General features: G+C 45.4%; 1 protein-coding gene and 1 pseudogene across 1 annotated transcript; one reads left to right on the plus strand and one right to left on the minus strand.

The window, feature by feature from the left end:
• Positions 1-2,608: 2,608 nt before the first annotated feature.
• Positions 2,609-3,525, minus strand: LOC103116004 (transmembrane epididymal protein 1-like; annotated as a pseudogene).
• Positions 3,526-15,814: 12,289 nt separating this feature from the next.
• LOC103116003 (transmembrane epididymal protein 1-like) lies at positions 15,815-16,675 on the plus strand. Its single transcript, XM_007525858.1, has one exon. The coding sequence runs from the start codon at positions 15,815-15,817 to the stop codon at positions 16,673-16,675; it is 861 nt and encodes a 286-aa protein (XP_007525920.1).
• Positions 16,676-24,101: the final 7,426 nt, after the last annotated feature.

Raw genomic sequence — 24,101 nt, forward strand, 5'->3', positions numbered from 1 at the left:
ACCATCTTGCACCAGGACACCAACACTCTCTTCACCTCTTCAGCAGTCTCCTCTCTTCCTTATCATTCGCCATGACTCTGTTTCTAAATGGCAATAAAAAAGTGGGAAAACGACCTGTACAAGAATCCAGGTTCAATCCCCCTACACTCTCCTTCTCTGTCTCCCCCTCCTTTCTCAATTTCTCTGTCATAAAATAGAAAAAAGGAAAAAAAAAATGCTGTCCGGAGCGGTGAATTTGTAGTGCCAGCACTGAGCCCCAGCAATAACCCTGGAGACAAAAACCAAAACAAAATCAAACTGATATAAAACAAAAAATAGGGAGAGAGACTACAGGACTACACAGCTGTGGTATTTGCAGTGCCAGGAACTGAAGCTGGGGTCTTAGGCAGGCAATTCCTGTGCTAGACTGCTTCTTCCTTGTCCTCAGAAACTTGGAGCTTACTGAAAGTGGGGACTGGGACAAAACAGAATGCAGCTAGGGAGAAGGGATAAGTAGTTTTAGGTGAAAGCACTCCAGATGAAAGGAGAATTTGCTCTCTCCAGCCCCATCTGGAGAAGGACTCTAGGTGGTTGTGGTATGAGAAGCTTGAATGATTAGTTGGATACAGAAAAATCAAGAGGAATGGCTAGATAGAGGAAAGAGAAAGAGGGGACGTCCCTGGGGACTTGAACCTGGGTTCCTGAGCATTGTAACATGTATACTTTACTGGGTACACCACTGCCTGGCCCTAGTGCAAGGATTTAAAAAAATTATCTTTATTTATTTATTTGATATAGATATTAATAAACGAGATACTGCTTCCCAGCTCAGCCATGAGTCCCTGGTCGTCTGTCTCCCGTCTGCGAAGCTAGACTGGCAAATGGCGCCCGAACAGGGACTGACATGACCCACTTTTTATTTATTTATTTATTTATTAAATATTTATTTATTTATTCCCTTTTGTTGCCCTTGTTGTTTTATTGTTGTAGTTGTTGTTGATCTCGTTGTTGTTGGATAGGACAGAGAGAAATGGAGACAGGAGGGGAAGACAAAGAAGGGGAGAGAAAGATAGACACCTGCAGTCCTGTTTCACCGCTTGTGAAGCAATTCCCCTGCAGGTGGGGAGCTGGGGGCTCGAACCAGGATCCTTACACTGGTCCTTGTGCTTAGCGCCACCTGCGCTTAACCCGCTGTGCTACCACCCGACTCCCTTTATTTATTTTTTTAACCAGAGTACTGCTCAGCTCAGCTCTGGTTTATGGTGTTGGTGGGGTATTGAATTAAATTTGGGACTTTGGAACCTCAGTCTTGAGAGTCTCTTTGCATAACCATTATGCTATCTATCCTCACCCAATTATTTCTTTTTCTCTTTTCTCTTCTTTTCTCTTCTTTTCTCCATTCTCTTTTATAATTGTTATTGATTTTTACAAATTAAAAATATCAACAAGACCATAGAATAAGAGGGGCATAATTCCACACAGTTTCCACCACCAGAGTTTCCTATCCCATCTCCTCCCTTGAAAACTTTCCTGATTTTCAGCTTCCTTCTCTTTCTTAACCAGAGCAGTGCTCACCTCTGGTTAATGGTGGTGTGGGGGTTGAACCTGGGACTTTGGTATCTTTGCATAGCCATTATGCTATCTGCCTCCACCCTAGTACAAGGATTTTTCACATGGGGCATTGAATAATGCTGTGAAGTGAAATGTGCCAGGCAGCGGCTGACTGGGGATGGCAGCACATATACAGGTGGGACACCTGGCTTTGGCTGGGACAGAAGCCAGGAGTGACATATGAAATGGCAGTTTGTGACAATTCAGTTTAAGGAAACTTGAAACATGGTGATATGAGAATGTTAATGCTGACTTTGTGTGCCAAGTTTGAACTGATGCTTATCTACCCAAGGTAACAGAACACATGAGATTATTTTTTCTTCAATATTTTATTTATCAGCACTATTTATTTAAACATTTCTTCAATATTTTATTTATTTTAATGCAGTAAGTTCAGCTTTGGCTTACAGGGGTAGAGGGTAGGGGGGATGAACCTGGGACTTGAGAGCCTCAAGTACAAAGTCTTTTGCATAACCATTATGCAAAAGAGTGAGGTGTGGAACTGACCCATAATTGTTTAGGCTGTTGCTCCTTGGTGGTGCCCTTTGAGTTGGCAAGCAGAAGTCCCCTGCACTCCACTTGGGGCTTCTGAGCGCTCTTCCTCAAGCAAACCCCCAGGAAGCAGCTGCTCTGGTGTAACTATGGGACTCATCCTCTTCCAGACAGAGGCCTCTTCCCACTGCCTCTCCGCCAGGCCACTTATTCCTGCACTAGGTTGCTTGGGCCTCTTCCTTTCCTCCCCAGGTTCCCAGTTTCCCAGAATCCCCTCTCCCTGTCTCCATGGCAACTGCAGGCTCAGGTGCTCAACTGCAGGCTCAGGGCAGCACCTGCTGAGCTGCTCTTCTCCTTCAAGACCTTCCCAGGTGGGTAGAGCGGGTGCAGGTCACAGAGATGAGACAACCCAGGACCGAGGTTGGGGGTAACAATGTTCATTCATAGCTCTGCCTCAGCCTCAGCCTCAGCCTCAGCCTCAGCCTCAGCCTCAGCCTCAGTCTCAGCCTCAGCCTCAGCCTCAGCCTCAGCCTCTGGAGTTGCTGTTTGCCAGGAAAGCCTGGCCCTCTCTGTCTGTCTGCTCCACTTCCTGTAACAGCTTATAAAAAGTCCCCAGCCCCCACTGGTGCTGGGGTAACCTGGGGCTTCTTTGGACCTCATGAGTTTGGAGCCAGGCCCATGAGAGCGGTGGTAGAAGGAAGAGAGGCTATAGACGGCCAGCAGGCACAAGGCGTCAGCCATGACATGCCAGCAGAAGAAGGTGGTGACAAACATGAGGTCACTGAGGTCGTTGTCCTGCCAGGGGTAGCCAGTGACAGGCCGGTAGAGGATGAAGCCCACCTGCATGAGCCAGGAGCCCATGAGGAGGAAGAGCAGGGTCTGGATGAGTGCAAGGCAGGTGGTGGGGGGAGCCCAGAGCTCTGCGGTGAGCACCAGTGCGAGCAGGAGCACCACCAGTATGAGCAGGCGGTGCACTTGTAGCTCTACGCCTGTTGAAGCCTGGTTATGGGCCACTAGTAGCAGCAGGAGAATACAAAAATTCAAGACCAGGGCAGCCTGCTCCAGGACCACACACTTCCGGGGCAACACATCTCTGCTGGCGATGTCCACACAGCCGTTGAGGGCCAGGAGGATGAACATGGTGAAGTGCTGCCACTCCTGGGGGAACATGAATCTTGGGAGCTTCTCATCACTCATCAGCACCATCCCACCATCAAGACAGAAGACTACGTATACCGTCAAAATGGTGCCTGCGACCAGCTTCAACCACCCCCTATAGGAGAGTCTCCACAGCCGGGCCCACCTGCCCTGAGGCCTGGAAAGGCAGTAAGGATACAAGAAAGGACCATTGGCTCTCATAGTCTTAAAGGTCACTGTTGCCTGGTACAATCCATAACAGAAAAGATACAGCCCAGGGTAGAAATGGCCATTGAACTTTCTCATGAAGTCACAGGTCTCTCTGACTCAGGAGTAAAGACCCAAACTTGGTCGTGCTCAGCTTTCCTCTCCCTTGAGGGCCACTGGGCTTTGAGGAGCTTATATCTGCCTACTTTTATTAGCTCCTGCTGCCTACTGCTCCTTTGACGGAAAGTAAAGTTCTGGCCAAGAGCCAGTTCTGTTGGAATAGTGGGCCGCCCTGTTCCATTACCATCAAGTACATGGGGAACCAGCTAACTTTTGCCAAGAGAAAAGTCCCCTAGCCTGCACCTGTGACAGTGAGTGTTCCCCAGAACTCTGTGTTTGCACGCCTTTAAGATATTTCTGGCCACTCATGTCCCTCTTTCCCATGTCTTTCTTTCCCCCCTTTTTTTTTTTTTTTTTGTCTGACCACCTCTAAGGTTCAGTTTATGTTGTACTGGGAATTGAACCTGGGATCTTCGGTGCCTCAGGCACAAAAGACATTTTACATAACCACTAAACTACCTCTCCCCAGCCCTTCTTCTTTTTTTAAAATATTTATTTATTTTCCCTTTTGTTGACCTTGTTGCTTAACATTGTTGTGGTTATTGATGTCGTTGTTGTCGGATAGGACAGAGAGAAATGGAGAGAGGAGGGGAAGACAAGAGAGGGGGAGAGAAAGATAGGTCCTGCAGACCTGTTTCACCACCTGTGAAGCAACTCCCCTGCAGGTGTGGAACCGGGGGCTTGAACCGGGGTCCTTAAGCTGACCCTTGCGTTTTGTGCCACGTGCACTTAGCCTGCTGTGCTACCACCCAACTCCCTTTCCTCAGGGAGCAGTGAAGAGGCTGCAGGAGATTCTCTGAAAAGGCAAGACTTTTCATTCACTTATGTGCCCTGTAAGACTCCTTCATAACTTTGCTTTTATGTTGAAGGCCTATATATTCTTTTTCTCTTTTTAAATTATCTTTATTTGATAGAGACAGCCAGAAATTGAGAGGAGGTAGAAGCTAGAGAGGGAGAGACACAAAAAGACACCTGTAGCCCTGCTTCACCACTTGGGAAGTTTTCCCCCTGTAGGTGGGGACTAGGGGCTTGAACCCAGATCCTTGCACACTGTAACATGTGTGCTCAACTAGGTACGCCATCACCTGGTCCTGGCTTATATATCCTCTTTGAGTATGAACATAAAAGTGTATAAAAACTTGGGTGTGAGGCTGAGTGGTGGCACAACTGGTTAAGTGCTCACATTACAGTTTATAAGAGTACGGGTTCAAGCCCCTGGTCCCTACCTGTAGGGGGAGATTTTCACAAGTGGTGAAGTAGGACTGCAGGGGTCTATCTCCTTCTCTCTCTACCTCCTCACCCTCTTTATTTCTCTCTGTCTCTATCCAGTAATAAATACATAAATAAAAATGTATAAAAAAAGACTTGTGTGTTATTAGACACACACACACACACACACACACACACACACACTTCCTGGTTTCTCCGTCTTTCTATAATGATGAAATTCAGGGGACACTGCAAAAGTCCCTCTTCTGCCCCCAAATTTCTCTCTACTGGACATAGATGAACCTGGAAAATAATTTTTTAAGTTAGTTTTCTTCATTCCTCTCTCTCTCTCTCCCTCTCTCTTTCATTTCTTCTTTTTGGTCATTACTGGGACTTCCCTGCCCCATGCTGGCTTTTTTCAGGTAGAAAGAGATAGACATCACTGCACCAAAGTTTCCCTCAGTGTACAGGGGCCCGAGATTAAACCTGGGTTGTACCCATGACAAAGAAAGTGCACTATCCAAGTGGGCTAACTTGCCTGCTCTCTCTTAATATTTTAATGTGGTGCCAGGGATTGATTGAATCCAGGACCTTGCACTTGTACTGTATCTCTGAGTTTTCTCCAGTTTTCTATGAGAGAGAGAGACAGGCAGACATGGAGAGAGACATCACAACACTGTTCAGGGAGGAACACCTATTTTGGGGAATGTGAGGACAAGAATAAACTTTTTGGTTTGGGTAAAGCAGTGGGAAATTTCACATTTCTTTGTAATAGCAGCTGGTTTGTCCAGGCAAATGCAAAACTAATGCACACAGAAAGATGTGGAAAGATTCAGAAGCAAGAGAGTAAACTAAAGACCTGCAATGCCAAACCTGATCCGGATGAAGACAGGTAGTCCCACTTCAAGTCCCCGTCTGGCCAGGTGCCCAGAGCCACGTGGCTCATCAGAACACAGACTTCCTGATATCAGGACTTTGAAGATAGGAATCGCCCGTCCCATACCAGACACTGCCCACAGGCGGCCCACGAGGAAGCCAAAGGGAGTGGGTGAATGATTGGCAGAGCTGGCAGACAGAGCCGGGTTGGGGACAAGTGGTGCTTGGAAGGTCATTTCATGGGGACAACTGAGTGATGGCAGGTCCTTCATGACCTGGCTGTCCCCATGCCAGACCCCCAGATCTGCCAGTATCATCAGTTCTAACCACCTGTGATGGTTGGTCATTGAAATATGGTAGTGCTGGCAAGGTGGTGGTACACCTGGTTGAGTGCACATGTTACAGTGTTCAAGGACCTGGGTTCAAGCCCCTGGCCCCCACCTGCAGGGGAAAGCTTTGTGAGTGGTGAAGCAGGGTTGCAGGTGTCTCTCTCTCTCCCTCTCTGTCACCTCTTTCCCTCTTGATGTCTCTATCCAACGAATAAAGATAATTTAAAAATATCATAGTGCTATTGAGAAACTGAAAATACACGCTATATATATATCTCCATCACCTGCGTTATCACTGGGGCTTACATATAAGCACAGTTGATCATTCTGGAAGCCATTTACTCCTTTTTTAATTTGATGAGACAGAAATTGAGAAGTAAAAGGAGATGGGGAGAGAGAGAGAGAGAGAGAGAGAGAGAGAGAGAGGACCTGCAGCATTGCTCATAATGCTTCCCCCTGTAGGAGGGGACTGGGGATTTGAACTCCTTGTACATGGTAATATGAGTACTCTACTGGTGTGTCACAACATGCCCCCACCCTTTTAAATACATCAGCACATAGCTTGCCTCATATGGCTAGTGGTTGTTGTATTTTCTTTCTTTTATTCTTTCCTTCTTTTTTTAAATTTTTTTATTTCTATTTATTTATTGCATAAAGACAGAGGAATCAAAAGGGATGAGGGAGATAGAGAGAGGGAGAGAGACATCTGTAGCCCTGCTTCACCACTCATGAAGCCTCCCCCTGCAGGTGAGGCCTGGGGCTTTGTAATATGTGCACTCAGCCAAGTGCACCATCACTTGGCCCTGTGTTTTCTTTCTTCCTTCCTTCCTTTCTTTTCTCTCTTTCTTTCATTCTTTCTTTCTTTCTTTCTTCCTTCCTTTCTTTTTTCCTTTCTTTCTTTTCTTTCTTCCTTCCTTTTAAAATTTTTATTGATTGTTTGCCAGCAGCGTTATTACTGTGGTTCGGTGTTTCCATGATGAATCCACCATTCCCAGTAGTCAATTTTTTTGATAGAGTGAGAGACTGGGGGAGATAGAGGAGAGAGAAAGAGAGAAGGAGAGACACTGTCAACATCACTCCATTGCTCATGAAGCTTCCCCCTGCAGGTGGGGACTAGAGGCTTGAACAGGTAACATGTGAACCCTACTGAATGAGACACCGGTTGGCCCTAAGTGGCTGTGGTATTGATGGTGGGGATCTCTTGTGAGGGGACAGGAAGAGGGGCACAGGCAAGGAGACTTCCTTTGTACAGAGTCCACTATGGCTGCAACCTGCAGGCTTTGCTCTGTGGAGTGTTCTTGATAGCATCCACTTTTTTTTTTTAAGACTTTCCTTTTTTAAAAAATGTACTTAAAAATTATTTTATTTATTTAGAATAGAGACAGAGGGAAGTTGAATGGAAAGGAAGAGACAGAGAAGAAGAGAGAGTCACCTCTGCAGGTGTCTCTTTTAAAACAAATTATCTTTATTGGATAAAGACAGCCAGAAATTGAAAGATGAGGGGAAGATAGATAGATAGATAGATAGAGATACAAAGAGACAGAGAGACACCTGCAGCACTGCTTTGCCACTTGCAAAGCTTTCCTCCTGCATGTGGGGTCTGGGGCTCAAACCTGGGTCCTTGCACATTGTAATATGGGTGTTGATCCAGCTGCACTCCAAGCGGCCTCCAGGTGTCTCTTTACCATTTGTGAAGCTTCCCTCCTGCTGATGGGGACTGGGGGCTTGAACCTGGGTCTTTGTACACTGTAACATGTGCACTCAAGCAGGTGTGCCACCACCCAACATCTGGCATCTACTTTTGAACAATTCTCCTCCACCATTTTTTTTTTCTCTTGGGACCAAACATCTCTTAGAACAACTTCTTGTAAATTTCAAATAAATTGTATCCTATGCCCTTCCTTCCTTCCTTCCTTCCTTCCTTCCTTCCTTCCTTCCTTCCTTCCTTCCTCTCTCTTCTCTTCTCTTCTCTTCTCTCCTCTCCTCTCCTCTCCTCTCCTCTCCTCCCTTACCCTCCTCCCTTCCCTTCCCTTCCCTTCCCTTCCCTTCCCTTCTCTTTTTTTTCTTTCTTCACTTATTAATGATAGTGAGTGGGAGACCAGAATATAGACTCCAGTAACACTCTGCCAGTATACTCAACTTTCTTTCTTTCTTTCTTTCTTTCTTTCTTTCTTTCTTTCTTTCTTTCCTTCTTTCTTCTTTTTTAATATTTTATTTATTTATTAAGGAGATGGCTAGGGGAGAGAGAGAGAGAGAGAGAGAGAGAGAGAGAGAGAGAGAGAGAGAGAAACCAGATCTCTCTCTGGCACTCATGCTTAAGAGTCCAGCACTTTATCCACTGCACCACCCCCCAGACCACTATACTCAGCTTTTCACTTCTCTTCCATTCAGTACTTGTGAGAGCTCAGTCCAATCACTTCTCTAAGCCTCATCCCCCACAAGTGATAGGAGTGAGGGAACATGGAGATATGAGAGAAATGACCCATGTAAAAACAACACACTCTTTGGTGTATTGTATGAACTCATGCTATTCATAGTAATTAGATTTGGCTAAGCAGGTAGAGCACAGGACTTGCCTTAATGAGGCCTGATCTCCCAGCACCAGATCCCAGAGCAGTGCTCTAGTCTTTTCTCTCTTTCTCAATAAGAAATAAATAATTTAAGAATATATCTTCTTGTGCCCCTCCCGGGAGCCTGCCCTCAAAGGGCACCAAAAGTAAATAAAGCATTTTCTCAGAGCCTTAAACAAGACATTTACACACAAACTGTCTTCCTCAATAACCACGCCAACCCTCTCCACCCCTGCCTGAAGGAGAGGCATGGAGCTCCTAGAAGGCTTCTCTGAAGGGACATAATGCACAAGAGACAGGGGTTCCCTAATTTCTCCACTTCCCTGAAGTCAGCCTTGAGCAAGGGTGTCCTAATGCAACTGCCTCCTTCTCTGGCCTGGCACTGCCAACCTGTGCCCTATTTTCACATCATATCTGTAGTCACTGCATTAAGAAGACCTGGCCTTAATGGAATGCTCATTCCTGGATTTTTATGTGTCCCAAATTAACTCTAATGAGCAAACAGAAGATCAAGAGGGCCGCCATGGGAGCTGAGGGGGCACTTTGAAGCAGTAGCCAGGATGGGGTAGATGCCCTCTGGAGATGAGCCAGCATTTGCTTTTGACTGCAGCCAACCCTCAGATCTTGTTCATTTGGGCTGCAAACAAGGGGCTCTGGTACTAGAATCACTGAGATTTTTGTCTTTTGCAATACCTTCTTGTTCTGCATTCTGGAAATAGGGGATGAATCCCTACTGTGAGCCAGGTGTGAGCTCCAATGCTCATACGAAATGCTTCGCTTTGGGTGATACCAAGGCTGATGGGAAAGACACACACCATCATGGTTCTCAAGGGTTTTATGTTCTAAAAGGAGAAACCAGATAGGAGCATGTGGTCATGTTAGCGGGGGCTTGTGACAGGTCAAAGGGGAGAAAAGTCCTGTCAGGTGGAGGAAGGAGAGGCTGTTTCCATCTTGGAAGCTGGGTGGGTCCCCTCTCTCTGTCAGTGGGATCTGGAACAGTGCTATTTCAGGGAGTGCTCGGTGGGAGTACTCTCTGTTGGGAAGTTCTGGGGGTGACAAGATGCATGGACTCTCTTTTCTGTTTTCTGTGTTTTCATGGAAGAATATCTTACTCCATTTGAGCTGAGGTTTTCCCTGAAGTGGGTGGAGGCTGTCTCAGTGACTTGTAGCAGATAGCTACAGATCACCCCCCTCACCCCGCCCCGTGAATGTGAGTAGCAAGCTTGCATGTGCCTCACACTGAGGTCTCCCATTTATTTCAGCCCCACCTCAGGTGAGAAGCAGCTTCCCAACGCATTTATTTCACTTGTAATCACCATCCCTTTAATTCCCAAAGTCACGATGTCATCACTTTCCCCCACAGATCTTATGTATTTATTAATGAGAGAAAGAAAACCAGGCATCATTCTGGTACCTGTGCTGCCAGGGTTCACACCTGGGACCTCAGGCCTGAAAGTGCAACATTTTATTCACTGTACCACCTCCTGGACCACAAATGTCATAATTTTTTGTTTGTTTGTTTTGCCTCCAGGGTTATTGCTGGGGCTCAGTGCCTACACTACAAATCCACTGCTCCTGGATGTCATTTTTTCTCTTTTGTTGCCCTTATTGTTTATCATTGTTGTTACTGCTGTTATTGTTGTTGGATAGGACAGAGAGAAATCGAGAAAGGAGGGGAAGATAGAGGGGGAGAGTGATAGACACCTGCAGACCTGCTTCATTGCTTGTGAAATGATCCCCTCTGAAGGTGGGGTACCAGGGGCTCAAACCAGGATCCTTACACCGGTCTGTGCGCTTTGCGCCATGTGCCTTTACCCACTGCGCTACTGACTGGCCCCATGTCATCATTTTTAAATGGCTATTCCATGGATTATATATCCCACAGCTTCTTCAACCAGTTGCCCATGAACATATTACTTGAATTCAGCTTTCTAGATTTAAATTTAGAACCTGGTTCTGAAACTGTAGCATGGAAACACTCATTAGTTTATTTATTTTTTTGGGGGGGATTAATGGTTTACAACAAATACAGTTTTTTGATATATGCATAAAATTTCTTAATTTTCTGCAAGGCATTCTCACCCCCAGCCTAGGCCTTCTCCCGCTATCATGCACCCGGACCTGACAACTTCCCCATCCTCACCCCCACCCCCGCCTGTGTCCTTTACTTTGGCATAATACACCATAGTTGGTCTTTTTTAATAATACCTACCTCTTATTTCTTTCTTTCTGTGCCCCCGCCCCTTTGTGTTTTAGGCTCGTTCCACTGCCTGTCCTAGGTCTCAGATGGCATCGACATGGGCTTTAGCCATGTTGGTGGGGATGCAGGTATTGAGGCAGGCCAGCATGCTGACTCCCTTGCTGGTGGGGAGGGCTTAAGGTGCTGAGGTGATCTCTAGCTCAAGGACGTTGTTCAAGGAGGAGCCTGCTCTGGGGCTCCCAGGTGAAGGCCTCTCCAATCATAAAGGGATACATGACATGAGGACTTGACACACTGTGCTGAACAGGATGCAGTACATAGAGGTATCACAGGACAATGCCATACAGCTGCAGTTTGTATAGTGTAGTACATTAATCTTGCTTCAACATTAAAGAGAAAATATATATGTATTTATTTTAATGCTAGAGAAAGATACAGAGAGGCCACACTTTTTTTTTTTTTTTTTTTTTTTTTTTTTTTACCAGAATAATGTTTAGCTCTGCCTTGTGGAGGTGCTGGGAATTGAATCTGGGACTTCGGAGTCTCAGGCATGGAAATATTTGCATAACCATTATGATATTTCTCCTGCCCTAAAACTTCTTTCAATTATTTATTTTATTTTAGATAGATAGATAGATAGAGAGAGAGAGAGAGAGAGAGGGAAAGAGGGAGGAGAGAGAGAGAGAGAGAGACTACAGCACTGAAAGCTTTCTTCAGTACAGTGGAGCTTGAACCCAGGTTGCACACATGGCAAAGGAACACACTATCCAATTGAGTTATTTTGATACCCCCCCCCCCAAATTTCTTTCTTTCTTCTTTTTTTCTCACCTCCAGGGTTATTGCTGGGGCTTGTTGCCTGCATTACAAATCCACTGCTCCTGGTGGCCATCTTTTTTTTTTTCATTGTTGTTGTTGCTGCTGTTGTTGTTGTTGGACAGGACAAAGAGAAATTGAGAGAGGATGGGAAGACAGAGAGGGGGAGAGAAAGATAGACACGTGCAGACCTGCTTCACCGCTTACAAAGCACCCCCCTGCAGGTGGGGAATCAGGACCTCAAACAGGATCTTTGAATAGGTCCTTGTGCTTTGCACTATGTGTGCTTAAGCCGATGCACTACCTCCCAGCCCCCTATGCCCAGCAAAATTTAAAGATTTATTTACTCATTAATTAGAGAGGGAGAGAGAGAGGAAACACCATAGTATCACTCTGGCATATTCAGTGCCAGTGATCAAAATGCAAGACCTTATGCTTGAAAGCCCACTGCTTTATCCACTATGCCACCTCCCAGGCTGCTCAACAAATTCTATTTAGGAAATACATTATAGAGCCTGGGAGATAGTATAATAGTTATGCGAACAGACTTTCATGCCTATGGCTCAAATGTCCCAGGTTCAATCCCTAGCACCACCATAAGCCAGAGCTGAGCTGTGCTCTGGTGGAAAAACAACAACAATAAAACAACACGTTAAATGTATACATTAAAAAGTGCATTTTGGAGCTGAAAGCTCACACAGCAGAGTTCATTCTTTGCTATTCATAAGGACCTGGGTTTGAGCCCTAGTAGCCCATAGGAGAACCACACATGACACCGGGAGAACCTTAATGAATGGCATAGTGGTACTGTTGTGTCTCTCTTCTCTTTCTGTCTCTGTTTAAAGTTGAAAGGTGTGGGAGGAGAGAGTCTACCAAGAGCAGTGGAATCACAAAGGCTTGATATTCCAGTGCCAAAAAAAGAAGAAAAAAAATAAAAACATTCTTTTCTCTGGACATCCTATGGGTCCATGGGATCTGGGAGTGTGACCACATCTTGAAACCATGACAGTGGCTCTTATGAGGACAAGGCCCAGGAGTGTCAGAGAGAGGACTGGGAAATTTCCTGCTTCTAGATGGCTTCTTTAACCACAAGAATAGCTTTTGGGCTGCACGGGCTTAAGCTAAGCACTTCAGCTGATGGCGTCAGGGTTTTCTGTTACCTTCAGCCCAATCTTCCTGAATGGTCAACCTCTCATAGATTTGTGTGGAATCAATGAGGTCATTTCTATGAACTGTTTAGTTCTGTGAAATGTTAACATTCTATCATTAGAAGGACATTTTGCTAATGAAATTTTCAATTGCTTTTTTTTTTTTCTAAGATGTGTTATATTCTTCCAACTATACGTGAGAACACTTCTGGCCAGAACCCAAGCTTCTGCTTCTTTGGCTTCCAACTCAGTTGCTAAATAAAATGCAGCATAAACCTTTAGTAACTATCTCCTGCCATAGAGTGTACATATGTGGTAGCATTTCTGCCTAGAGAGAATATATACTATATACTATTATCATGACACTAATACTATTATTACATATAATAATATATACTATTATCATGACACACATGTACATATATATGTACATGTATGGTTACATGTATGCATTTACTCCCTAAATATAAATTTGATGGACAATATGACTCAAATTAGATTGTAAACTAGATAATTGTGTGCCCAAGATAGTTTTTTTCTCCACTGGGAAGTGAATTCCAAGAGACTCCAAGTAGTCTGACAACAGGGAAAGTGGTAGGTTTTTCTTTTTTTGCCTCCAGGGTTATCACTGGGGCTTGGTGCTGGCACTACAGATCCACTGCTCCTGGAGGCTATTTTTTTCCTTTTTTTAAATATTACTGGTTAGGATAGAGAGAAATTGAGAGAGGAAGGGGAGGAAGGGGAGATAGGGAGAAAGAAAGACCTCCTGTGCCACGTGTGAAGTGTCCCTCCTGCAGGTGGGGAGCTGGGGGCTCGAACCCAGATCCTTGTGTGGGTCCTTGCACTTAGTACTATGTGTGTTTAACCAGGCGTGCCACCACCTGGCTCCAAAAGTGGTAGCTCTAGAATTGGAAGATGCCAGGAGCACAGGCCCACTTGCTCCAGAGCCCACTTCCCTTGCATCCTGAGTGAGAGGCAGCCTGATCCTTGGGGCCACAGTCAGAGGGAATCAGTGCTCTTACCAAGGTCACTGGGAGAGACAGCTCTGCCCCACCCCAGGGAGCTGGCATGAGATCTGAGATTCACATCCTTTGCTAACAGCAAATACAGGCCCCAGCCCCAGGTCACAGGGAAGAGGCCTCCCTCTGCATGTCCTGGGAAGCTCTGATTACCTACGTGAAGTGGTGAAGTGTTCTCATTGGCTGCCATGGTTTCCAAGCACTTAATGAGCTGGAGAATCAGCATTGAGGCGGGAGTAAAATGCACGTGTCAGGATCCCATTCCAGAGGCCTTCCTTCCTCAGTCAAGTCAGAGTAAAACTTGGAAGCTGGTGACATTTGTTTATCAGGGCTTCATAAATGTGTAGTTTCACTGCTCCCAGTGAAAGAGCTGACTTTTTCCCTTAGAGAGAGAGATATACATACACAGAGGGAGAGACATTATAACACCAGAGCTTCCCTGTTTCAATAGAATCTTCTTTCTTTTTGGTACCTACATTTAATTCAAAATTATTCTCAAAATCTAGTGTACAAAAGAATTTCCTGTGAAGGCTGAAGGTATGGATTGACCCATGTCCAGCGGAGAGGTAATTACAGACGCCAGAACTCCCATCTTCTGCACCTATTTTGGTCCATACTCCCAGTGGGGGAGAAATGATAAGGGGAAGATGAATAGAAGGTTCTGAACTCCAACTTCATCTGGACCTGGAGAGAGAAGAGATAAAAAGGAAAGACATTCAGAAGTAGTGATAGGTGTAGGTGTGACTTGGAAAGGAAGAGAAGATGGGACTATGGGGAAAAAAGGCAAATATATAAATATAGACAGAGAGTTATAGAAATAATAGTCAACTGGAGCTCCAGTGGTGCAATCACTTAGCACGAGGTACTTATACAGAAATAATAGTCAACCCATATCTGTGACCTTGGGAGAACTACTGTAGTCTCCAATGGAGAGAATGGGAATACAGAACTCTGGTGGTGGGAACAGTGCAGAATTATACCCCTGTTATCTTATAATTTCCTAAATCAATACTAAGTCATTAATAAAACTAAATAGCAATAAAAAAGAATTTTCTGTGACTATTTACTGACATGTCCATTACACGGCACCACCCAACACAAACCAAGAAACCCTTATTCCCTGGTTTTTTGTTTTTTGTTTTTTTGTCTCCAGGGTTATTGCTGGGGCTCAGTGCCTGCACTGTGAATCCACTGCTCCTGGAGGCCATTTCCCTCCCATTTTTGTTGTCCTTGTTGTTGTTATTACTGTTATTGTTGTCAATGTTGTTGGATAGGACAGAAAGAAATGGAGAGAGAAGGGGAAGACAGAGAGGGGGAGAGAAAGATAGACACCTGCAGACCTGCTTCACTGCCTGTGAAGCGACTCCTCTGCAGGTGGGAAGCCAGGGGCTTGAACCAGGATCCTTAAGCCGGTCCTTATACTTTGCACCATATGTGCTTAAGCCACTGAGCTACCACCTGACCCCCTAATCCCTGCATTTTAACTTGGAGGAGCAAAGGAAGGAATTTTTGATGGTGGCATCTTGGTTCTACATGAAGATCTGAGATTTTCACTTATGAATAGCTTTCTGGCAATTCTCAAAGCAAACCAGAGTTGACTGGACCCTGAGAGTGTTTTCTTGTGTCTTTGAAGACTGTCACCTGGGGAACACACTTCTATCGAATCTCTGTATGAGGCGACAGATGACTGACTGCCAGGGACCCACCTATCTGGTGCTTTCTCCCTGCTCTTTCTGGATTCTCCCTGTCTTCTTCAGATTCTTCTTGGCATTCTGGGAACTCGGGAAGGTATGAAGGAAGATAGTAATGGTGTGAAGAAGGGAGAGACATTTCCCTCCGAAATACATTCTCTGAGGTGGGCAGATGTGCAGGGAAGAGGCCGCTTTCATTGCCTAGTAACGGCTGATTAGTTGCCACTGAAGTAGAACAGAGGCCCAGAACGGACATGCCACCCACCCTCCATCGTCTGGAGCTTCCTCCACTGCCGCTGCCCTTCTCTGGGTAGATGCAGTGAGCTGGACAGAGGACGGGGATATAAGCAGACTTCAGCTCCTCCAAACATTGCAGCCCCAGCAGCCTGAGCCTCAGGGTGTCCTTTAGCCCCATGGGAGGCTTCGAGGGCCATCTGTATCCGGGGCTGGCTCTCTTTCTCTATGGGCTGTACCATGCACTCTGTGCCTCTCGGGCCCTCATCTGTAGCCGCCCTGCCCAGTACCCACTGCGACGACCCTGGAGTGGGGGACGATGGGCACGACTGGGGCAAATCCACTATGTGGGGCTGGCAAAACTCCTGAGTGCCTGCATCCTGGTGGTCCAGGAGCTGCACAGTGTCCAGTGGCAGCTTGTCTTTCTCAGCAAGAAGTACCCCCAGAGGATTTTCTTCCACCGCAAGCAGTGGCAGCACATCACGCTCTACGCCACCTTCTTCCTGAGCGGCTGTGCCGACCTGCTGAGCCAGCATCTGCTGCCCCGGAGATGCCCTGAGCTGGAGCGGGGAGCCCAAGCCCTGGGCATGGCTCTGCTGCTTCCCCTCATGGTGTCTCACCTGCAGGACACAGAAGGAGTGGAGCTGCGTGCTCACGGGCTGCTCACCCAGGCCCTGTTCCTACTGATGCTGGTGGCCATGGCTGAGCTCTGGGCCCCCGACTCACCGCAGCTCTGGGTGCTGAAGGCCTTCCTGTACATGCTGGCTGGATCGTGGCTCATGCACATGGGTGTCACGCTGTTCAAGCCCATCTCTGGCCACAGGTGGATGGACGACGACCAGCATGATGTGATCTTTGTCACCACCTTCTTCTGCTGGCACGTGGTCCTTGATGCCCTTGTGATTCTCTGGGTCTATGGTGCCTCCTCTGTGTGGTATCGGTACTTCAGGGGGAAATCTGGACTGGAGGAGCCTGGGGTGGTACCCTGTCACCTGGCTGAGAAGGTGTGGGAGGCGGAGCTGCCTGAGAGGAGGACCTAGAGTCCTGAGGCTGGACTCTTCTGGGATGTTGCTGACACCCTGACCCTCACTTTCAGCCACCCAAGTCTTTTCCCCATTCCTCAACTCCTGCCCAGTGATCTCTCTAAAACTGCTCCTAGGTGTACCCCCACTCCTAAAGAGAACAGGAAAATGAAATTCTCCATATCCTGTCTCTGAGTCTTTCTAAAAAACTCTCCATTTGCTGTACAGATACCCAGTTCCTGGGGCCCTTCAGTGCCGGGTGCTTGGCTGTTCATTACAGGAGGATCTCCTGACTCTGGGCCTCTCAACACTGCCTCAGACTGCTGATACTACCCCGTGGGACTCACAGAGCGGTTCCTCAGGTCTTCCTTCCTTCCTTCCTTCCTTCCTTCCTTCCTTCCTTCCTTCCTTCCTTCTTTCCCTCCTCCCTTCCTTCCTCCCTTCCTTCCTCCCTCCCTTCCTCCCTCCCTCCCTTCTCTCTCCCTTCCTCCCTCCCTCCCTTCCTTCCTCCCTTCTTTCCTTCCTTCCTTCCTTCCTTCCTTCCTTCCTTCCTTCTTTCCCTCCTCCCTTCCTTCCTCCCTTCCTTCCTTCCTACTTCCTCCCTTCTTTCCTTCCTCCCTCCCTTCCTCCCTCCCTTCTTTCCTTCCTTCCTTCCTCCCTCCCTTCTTTCCTTCCTCCCTTCCTCCCTCCCTTCTTTCCTTCTTTCCTTCCTTCCTTCCTTCTTTCCTTCCTTCTTTCCCTCCTCCCTTCCTTCCTCCCTTCCTTCCTTCCTTCCTTCCTTCTTTCCTTCCTTCCTTCCTTCCTTCCTTCTTTCCCTCCTCCCTTCCTTCCTCCCTCCCTTCCTTCCTTCCTCCCTTCCTTCCTTCCTACTTCCTCCCTTCTTTCCTTCCTCCCTCCCTCCCTTCCTCCCTCCCTTCTTTCCTTCCTCCCTCCCTCCCTTCCTCCCTCCCTTCTTTCCTTCCTTCCTTCCTTCCTTCCTTGCTTCCTTCCTTCTTTCCCTCCTCCCTTCCTTCCTCCCTTCCTTCCTTCCCCCCTTCCTTCCCTCCTTCCCACCTTCCTTCCCTCCTTCCTTCCTTCCTTTTCCTTCTTCACTTCCTTCATTCCTTTCTTTCCTTCTTTCTTCTTTCCTATCTTTCCTTTTAAAATAAAGCTTTTAAAATTATTTTATTTTATTGGAAAAAATACAGATAGAGAGCACAGAGAGCGACCACAGTACAGCTCAGCTCTGGCTGATGGTGGTGCTTCAGAGCCTCAAGCATGAAAGACTTTTGCGTAACCATTATGTTGTCTCTCCTGCCCATTAAGGTCTTTCTTTTGCTCAAGATTCATCACACAGGAAATCAGATCCTTTCTGTCCTTCTCTGCTTTATTGAGTCACGTTCAGTAATCCTCCAGTTGCTCATGTGGGGTTCTGTGTTTTGATGGTCTTGGGCAAGGGGGCTTCTAGCACCACCATTCAGAAAGCCAGTTTCTTGGGGGATGGCAGTAGGACAATTCCCATCTGCTGAGTAAGAGCTCAGAGTTCTTGTCTGCCCAGTACCCTACCAAACTTTCTGTCTTCCTGGGTATGGGGTATGAAGCCTGTCAGACTTTCTCCCTAGAGGACCAGTGAATGCTCTGTCAAGGCTCATCGATTTTCTTTTTTTTTTTTTTTTTTAATTTATTTCTTTATTGGGGAATTAATGCTTTACATTCAACAGTAAATACAATAGTTTGTACATACATAACATTCCCCAGATTCCCATTTAACAATACAACCCCCACTATGTCATTCATCATTTTTCATGGACCTGTATTCTCCCCACCCACCCACCCACCCACCCCAGAGTCTTTTACTTTGGTGTAATACTCCAATTCCATTTCAGGTTCGACTTGTGTTTTCTTTTCTAATCTTGTTTTTCAACTTCGGAGTGAGATCATCCCATATTCATCCTTCAGTTTCTGACTTATTTCACTCAACATGATTTTTTCAAGGTCCATCCAAGATCGGCTGAAAACGGTGAAGTCACCATTTTTTACAGCTGAGTAGTATTCCATTGTGTATATATACCACAACTTGCTCAGCCACTCATCTGTTGTTGGACACCTGGGTTGCTTCCAAGTTTTGGCTATTACAAATTATGCTGCCAAGAACATAAGTGTACACAGATCTTTTTGGATGGATGTGTTAGGTTCCTTAGGATATATCCCCAGGAAGGGAATTGCAGGGTCATAGGGTAGGTCCATTTCTAGCCTTCGGAGAGTTCTCCAGACTGTTCTCCACAGAGGTTGGACCAATTGACATTCCCACCAGCAGTGCAGGAGCGTTCCTTTGACCCCACAGCCTCTCCAGCATTTGCTGCTATTACCTTTTCTGATGTATGACATTCTCACAGGAGTGAAGTGATATCTCATTGTTGTCTTGATTTGCATTTCTCTGACAATCAGAGACTTGGAGCATTTTTTCATGTGTTTCTCGGCCTTTTGGATCTCTTCTGTGGTGAATATTCTGTCCAAGTCCTCCCCCCATTTTTGGATGGGGTTATTTGTTGTCTTGTTGAGTCTGGCAAGCTCTTTATATATATTGGTTATTAAACTCTTATCTGATGTATGGCATGTAAAGATCTTCTCCCATTCTGTGAGGGGTCTCTTGATTTGGGTAGTGGTTTCTTTTGCTGTGAAGAATCTTTTTAATTTGATGTAGTCCCATAGGTTTATACTTGCCTTAGTCTTCCTTGTAATTGGATTCGTTTCATTGAAAATGTCTTTAAAATTTATGCGGAAAAAAGTTCTGCCAATATTTTCCTCTAAGTATCTGATAGTTTCTGGTCTAACATCCAAGTCCTTGATCCACTTGGAATTTACTTTTGTATTTGGTGAAATACAGTGATTTAGTTTCATTCTTCTGCATGTTTCAACCCATTGTTTCCAACACCATTTGTTGAAGAGACTCTGCTTTCCCCATTTAATAGTCTGGGCACCTTTGTCAAAGATTAGATGTCCATATGTGTGGGGCCTCATTTCTGGGCTCTCAATTCAAAAATATCAATCATCCAACTGAAGATAGGTCTGGGGAAGAACAAAAGCAAACTAATCCACCAGTTTTGCAGAAAGATGTGATTCTCACTGCCATCCACCAGAGGGCACCATCTCTACATAAGCCTGTAAAGGACCGCTGCTGCTTCTTCTAGCGTTTGCCCTTCTTCCGTAGCCAGTCAACAGCGTCAGGTTGAGCCTGATGTCTGCTTGTTGCTGGCTTTGAAAGTGACTGGGATCCATGTGGATTCAGTCGGCTAGGAAGGATCGTCAGTTTCCCCAATAAATGGGTACTCACGGGATGCACCACGAGAAGGTCGATCCAATGCATCCTCTGTGGAACTGAACCATCACCTCCCAAAGATGCAGAGGAAGGATGAAGAGTACAGAAGAATTCACAGCAGGTGTCCCAAGACCCAGGAATCAGAATTTAAAAACTCATTACGTGGTAAATTTAGATGTATGGACATGAAAAAGCATATAAGTAAATTGATGCAGAATTTGTAGCTCTACAAAGAAAAACCACAATAAAAAACATATACTTCTTTTTCACATTGCCTTTTTGCTTGCTTCTTTCTTTTCTGAAGTCATTGGTCTAGATGAATAGGGAAGTTATTGGGACAAATAGTGGAGGGGCATACAGAGAGTGAATCAGAGAGACTCCATTATTTGTGAAGCTTCTCCCCTGCAGGTGAGGCCTGGGGACTTGAATTGAACCCTACTTCTTGCTCATTGTAAGATGTGTACTCAAGCAGGTGCACCACTATCTGGCCCTTATATATCTTGTGTATGCCAGCATTTGATGAAGATTTGAGTTGGGTTTCATTTGATCTTCAAGTAGCTGATTTCCATATTGATATAATTTACTTTTTCCTTTAAATCACTTATACGAAAAAGTCTAGTTAGCCAAGGATATACACAAGTAGTGACAGAAGCAATTTTCAAAAAAAAAAAAAATGGCTGTGAGGAAGCCACGGACCTTAGTTTTATTACACTGAAATGCATTTTCATCAAAAAGAAGGTTTGATTCAAGCAAAAACTATGATAGTCATAGGCCCCTTGGAACATATTCTAAAATAGACTTCCTCAATTCTTTCTATCCTAAGATCCCTATTCTCAGGGGTCAGGCAGTAGCACACCAGGTTAAGCCACATAGTCCCAAGATCCCTATTCTCATCTGCTCTGTTCCTACTTTTTTTTTTAATTCTTTATTGTGGAATTAATGTTTTACATTCGACAGCTGTTCCTACTTTTTGACTCCTGTTCATTAATCATTCCGTCCTGCTTTATATCTTACTGTCTTTCAGCCACCAAGTTGCAGATGTTATCATGATTCCATCCTGACTTCCCTGGGCAGACAACCTCAACAATGTGTCCTGGATTCCCACCTCTCCAGAGCCCTACCCCACTAGGGGAAGACAGAAATAGGTGTGGGGGGGTATGGATTGACCTGCCAACATCCATGTACAGTGGAGAAACAATTACAGAAGCCAGAACTCCCACCTTCTGCACCTCATAAAGAATTTTGGTTCATATACCCATGGGGGGGGGAATGATAGGGCTCTAAATTCCAACTCCATCAGGACCCAGAGAGAGGAGAGAGAGAGAGAAAAAAAATGAAGGATGTTCGGAAGTAGTAACAGCTGAAGGTATGACTTGGAAAGGAAGAGAAGATGGGACCATGGGAAAAATGGACAAATATAGACATGCCAAATAGTTATCGAAATAACAGATAGCCAACCCATATCTGTAACCTTAGGAGAATTGCTATAGCTTCCACTGAAGGGGATCCTGAACTCTGGTGGTGGGAGCAATGCAGAATTACACCACTGCTGCCTTGTGATTTTTGTAAATCAATATTAAATTACTAATAAAATTAAAAAAGAAATAAAAAGTTAAAGGGAAAAAAGAGGTTTAATTTACTGGCATATTTGAAATGACATAGGTGCTTGAGTCTAACAGTTAGCATCAAGTGTCCGTGATGCAAAAGTTGTTTGCCTGTGGAAAGGAGGGGTGAGTCTTTGCAGGACTGAGACTTTAGTGAAAACAAAGTATATGTACCTGCTCTAACTTCTGCCTCATGAAAGACATTTGGCTATAGTCTACTAAAATCAACAGGTAATGAAGTCAACCAGAAGGAACCATTTGGAATGAGAAGAGAGGGAGGGAAATAAAACTTGGATATTCATATAATTTATTCACCTGAGAGAAAAATGAAGTTAGTCAACATTCACTGAATACCTCTTATACTTCTAGAAGGATATGAAATATATATATATATATATATATATTAGAAATAAATAAACGAATGGCCTAGGAGATGAAACAATGGATAAAGTGTTGGACTCAAGGGCATGAGATACTGAGTTCAGTCCCTAGCATTGCATATACCAGAGTGATGCTCTGGTTACATTTTTTAAAAAGCAAGATTGAGGGGCTGGGTGGTATTACACCTGGCTGAGTGCACATGTTTCCAGGCACAAGGATTTGGGTTGGAGCTCTCATTCCCCACCTACAGGGGTATAGTTCATGAGGTTTGCAGACATCTATCTTTCTCTTTCCCTATTTCCCCCTCCCCAGTCAATTTCTCGGTGACCTACATACAACTGAAAGGAAAGAAATATCCACGGAAGCAATGGATTCATAGTGCTACCACTGAGCCCCAGTGATAACCCTAACAGCAAATAAATGGGAGGGAGAAAGAAAGAAAGAGAGAAAGAAAGAAAGGAGAAAATGAGTCCTTATTTTCATGAAGCATCAAGTTAAAGAAACAGAATTCCCGGCTCTGGAGCCATACTCAGGACAATTCTAAAGAACATGAGAGGATAAGGAAGATAGCATCATGGATATACAAAAGACATTCATGCCTGAGGTTCTGAAGCCCCTGTACTCTGGTAGAAATAATAAACCAAAACAAAGAACCTGAGAACACACATAAAATATCTTAAGAGACAGAAAGCCCAACTGTAGGAAAAGTCAGGTACACTTACAGGGTTCAGGTGACTGAATAACAAAAGGGCACTTCCAGCCTGCTGTCCACAGAGCTCTGTGGGTCGCTTCCTGATAGACTCTGGAACCCCCAGAAGAATGTCACAGTATGCTCACAAGGATGGAGTTCTGTTGCCTTGGGGCTAATTCTGTTCTTAGTGCCAGTGGCTGCAAAAACATGGTAACATGAGCAACGCAGGTGAGTCTCTAAGGGGGAGGTCTCCAGGCTCTGAGCCCCCAAATAAGACAAACTACTCCCTTTGCCAGTCACCAACAGGTCTGAGTCATCTGGTGATATCTCACGTTCTCCCCTCCCCAAACTCCATGTCCCTTACCTTATGCCACTGTGATGATAGGACAGGGGTAAAGAAAGCTATCAGAGGAGGGGATGGGATACAGAGTTCTGGTGGTGGGTATTGTGTGGAGTTGTACCCCTCTTATCCTATGGTTTTTGTCAGTGTTTCCTTTTTATAAATAAAAATAAAAAATGTTTATTTACACAAAAGAGATAGAAAACCAGAGCATCACTCGGGTATATACTATGCCAGGGATAGAACTTGGGATTTCACATGTGCAAATCTAGTGCTCTATCCATTGTGCATTCTATTTGGCTGCCTGGGTGTCACTTTTTTTTTTAGAAGAATTATATTTATTTTTTAAATATTTCTTTATTCATTTGTTGGATAAAGACAGAAACTGGGAGGAAAGAGGGAGATAGAGAACGAGAGAGAGACAGACAGACAGACAGAGAGACAGACAGACAACCTGCAAGCATTACACCACTTGTGAAGATTTCCCCCGCAGGTGGGGACCAGGTGCTTGAACCATCTCCTTGGGCACTCTAACATGTACCCTCAACTGATTGCACCACCACCTACCCCAGTGGATGTCACTTATAAGGCAGCTAGGAGGGACAAGTAAGAGGGAGCAAGCCAAATGCAGCCCCAGCCATCTTGTCCCTTACCTCCTCCAGAAAGAAGGCTAGCAGGATATTTGCAATTCTCCAGTGCTGCCTTTTATTCCCAGCCTAATGTTATTATTGTATGGGATGGCTGTTGGAAGCCGCCTAGATTGTGGGGAGGCTTGAAGATAGAACAGATGAGAATAGGAGAAAAAGAAGAAATAGTAGAATGGGCAGGGGATTCCATTAAGATTCATAAATAAGTCTTATTGCCATCCAGCCCCTGCATCACCAGTTTTGTGCAAAGCAGTGGAAAACAATGGGTTGAAACATTTCTGCCCAACCCGACTCTCCTGTACTTAAATTGTCTCAATGATTACATTCAACAAATCCAAGCCAGTCTCTGCAAATGACAGACAATAGCTCCAAAGACGAAATATCTTTTTTTTGGGGGGGGGGGGGCTGAGTGGTGGTGGCATAGCCAGTTAAGTGCACATAGTACCAAGCACAAGGACCCATGTGAGGCTCGAGCCCCCTGGC

The sequence above is a fragment of the Erinaceus europaeus genome, chromosome 9 (assembly GCF_950295315.1).
Source record: "Erinaceus europaeus chromosome 9, mEriEur2.1, whole genome shotgun sequence".
Taxonomy (NCBI): domain Eukaryota; kingdom Metazoa; phylum Chordata; class Mammalia; order Eulipotyphla; family Erinaceidae; genus Erinaceus; species Erinaceus europaeus.

Bases quoted from the DNA above. Each gene is read 5' to 3' on its own strand.
- LOC103116003 (XM_007525858.1), top strand. From the start codon at position 15,815: ATGGGAGGCTTCGAGGGCCATCTGTATCCGGGGCTGGCTCTCTTTCTC.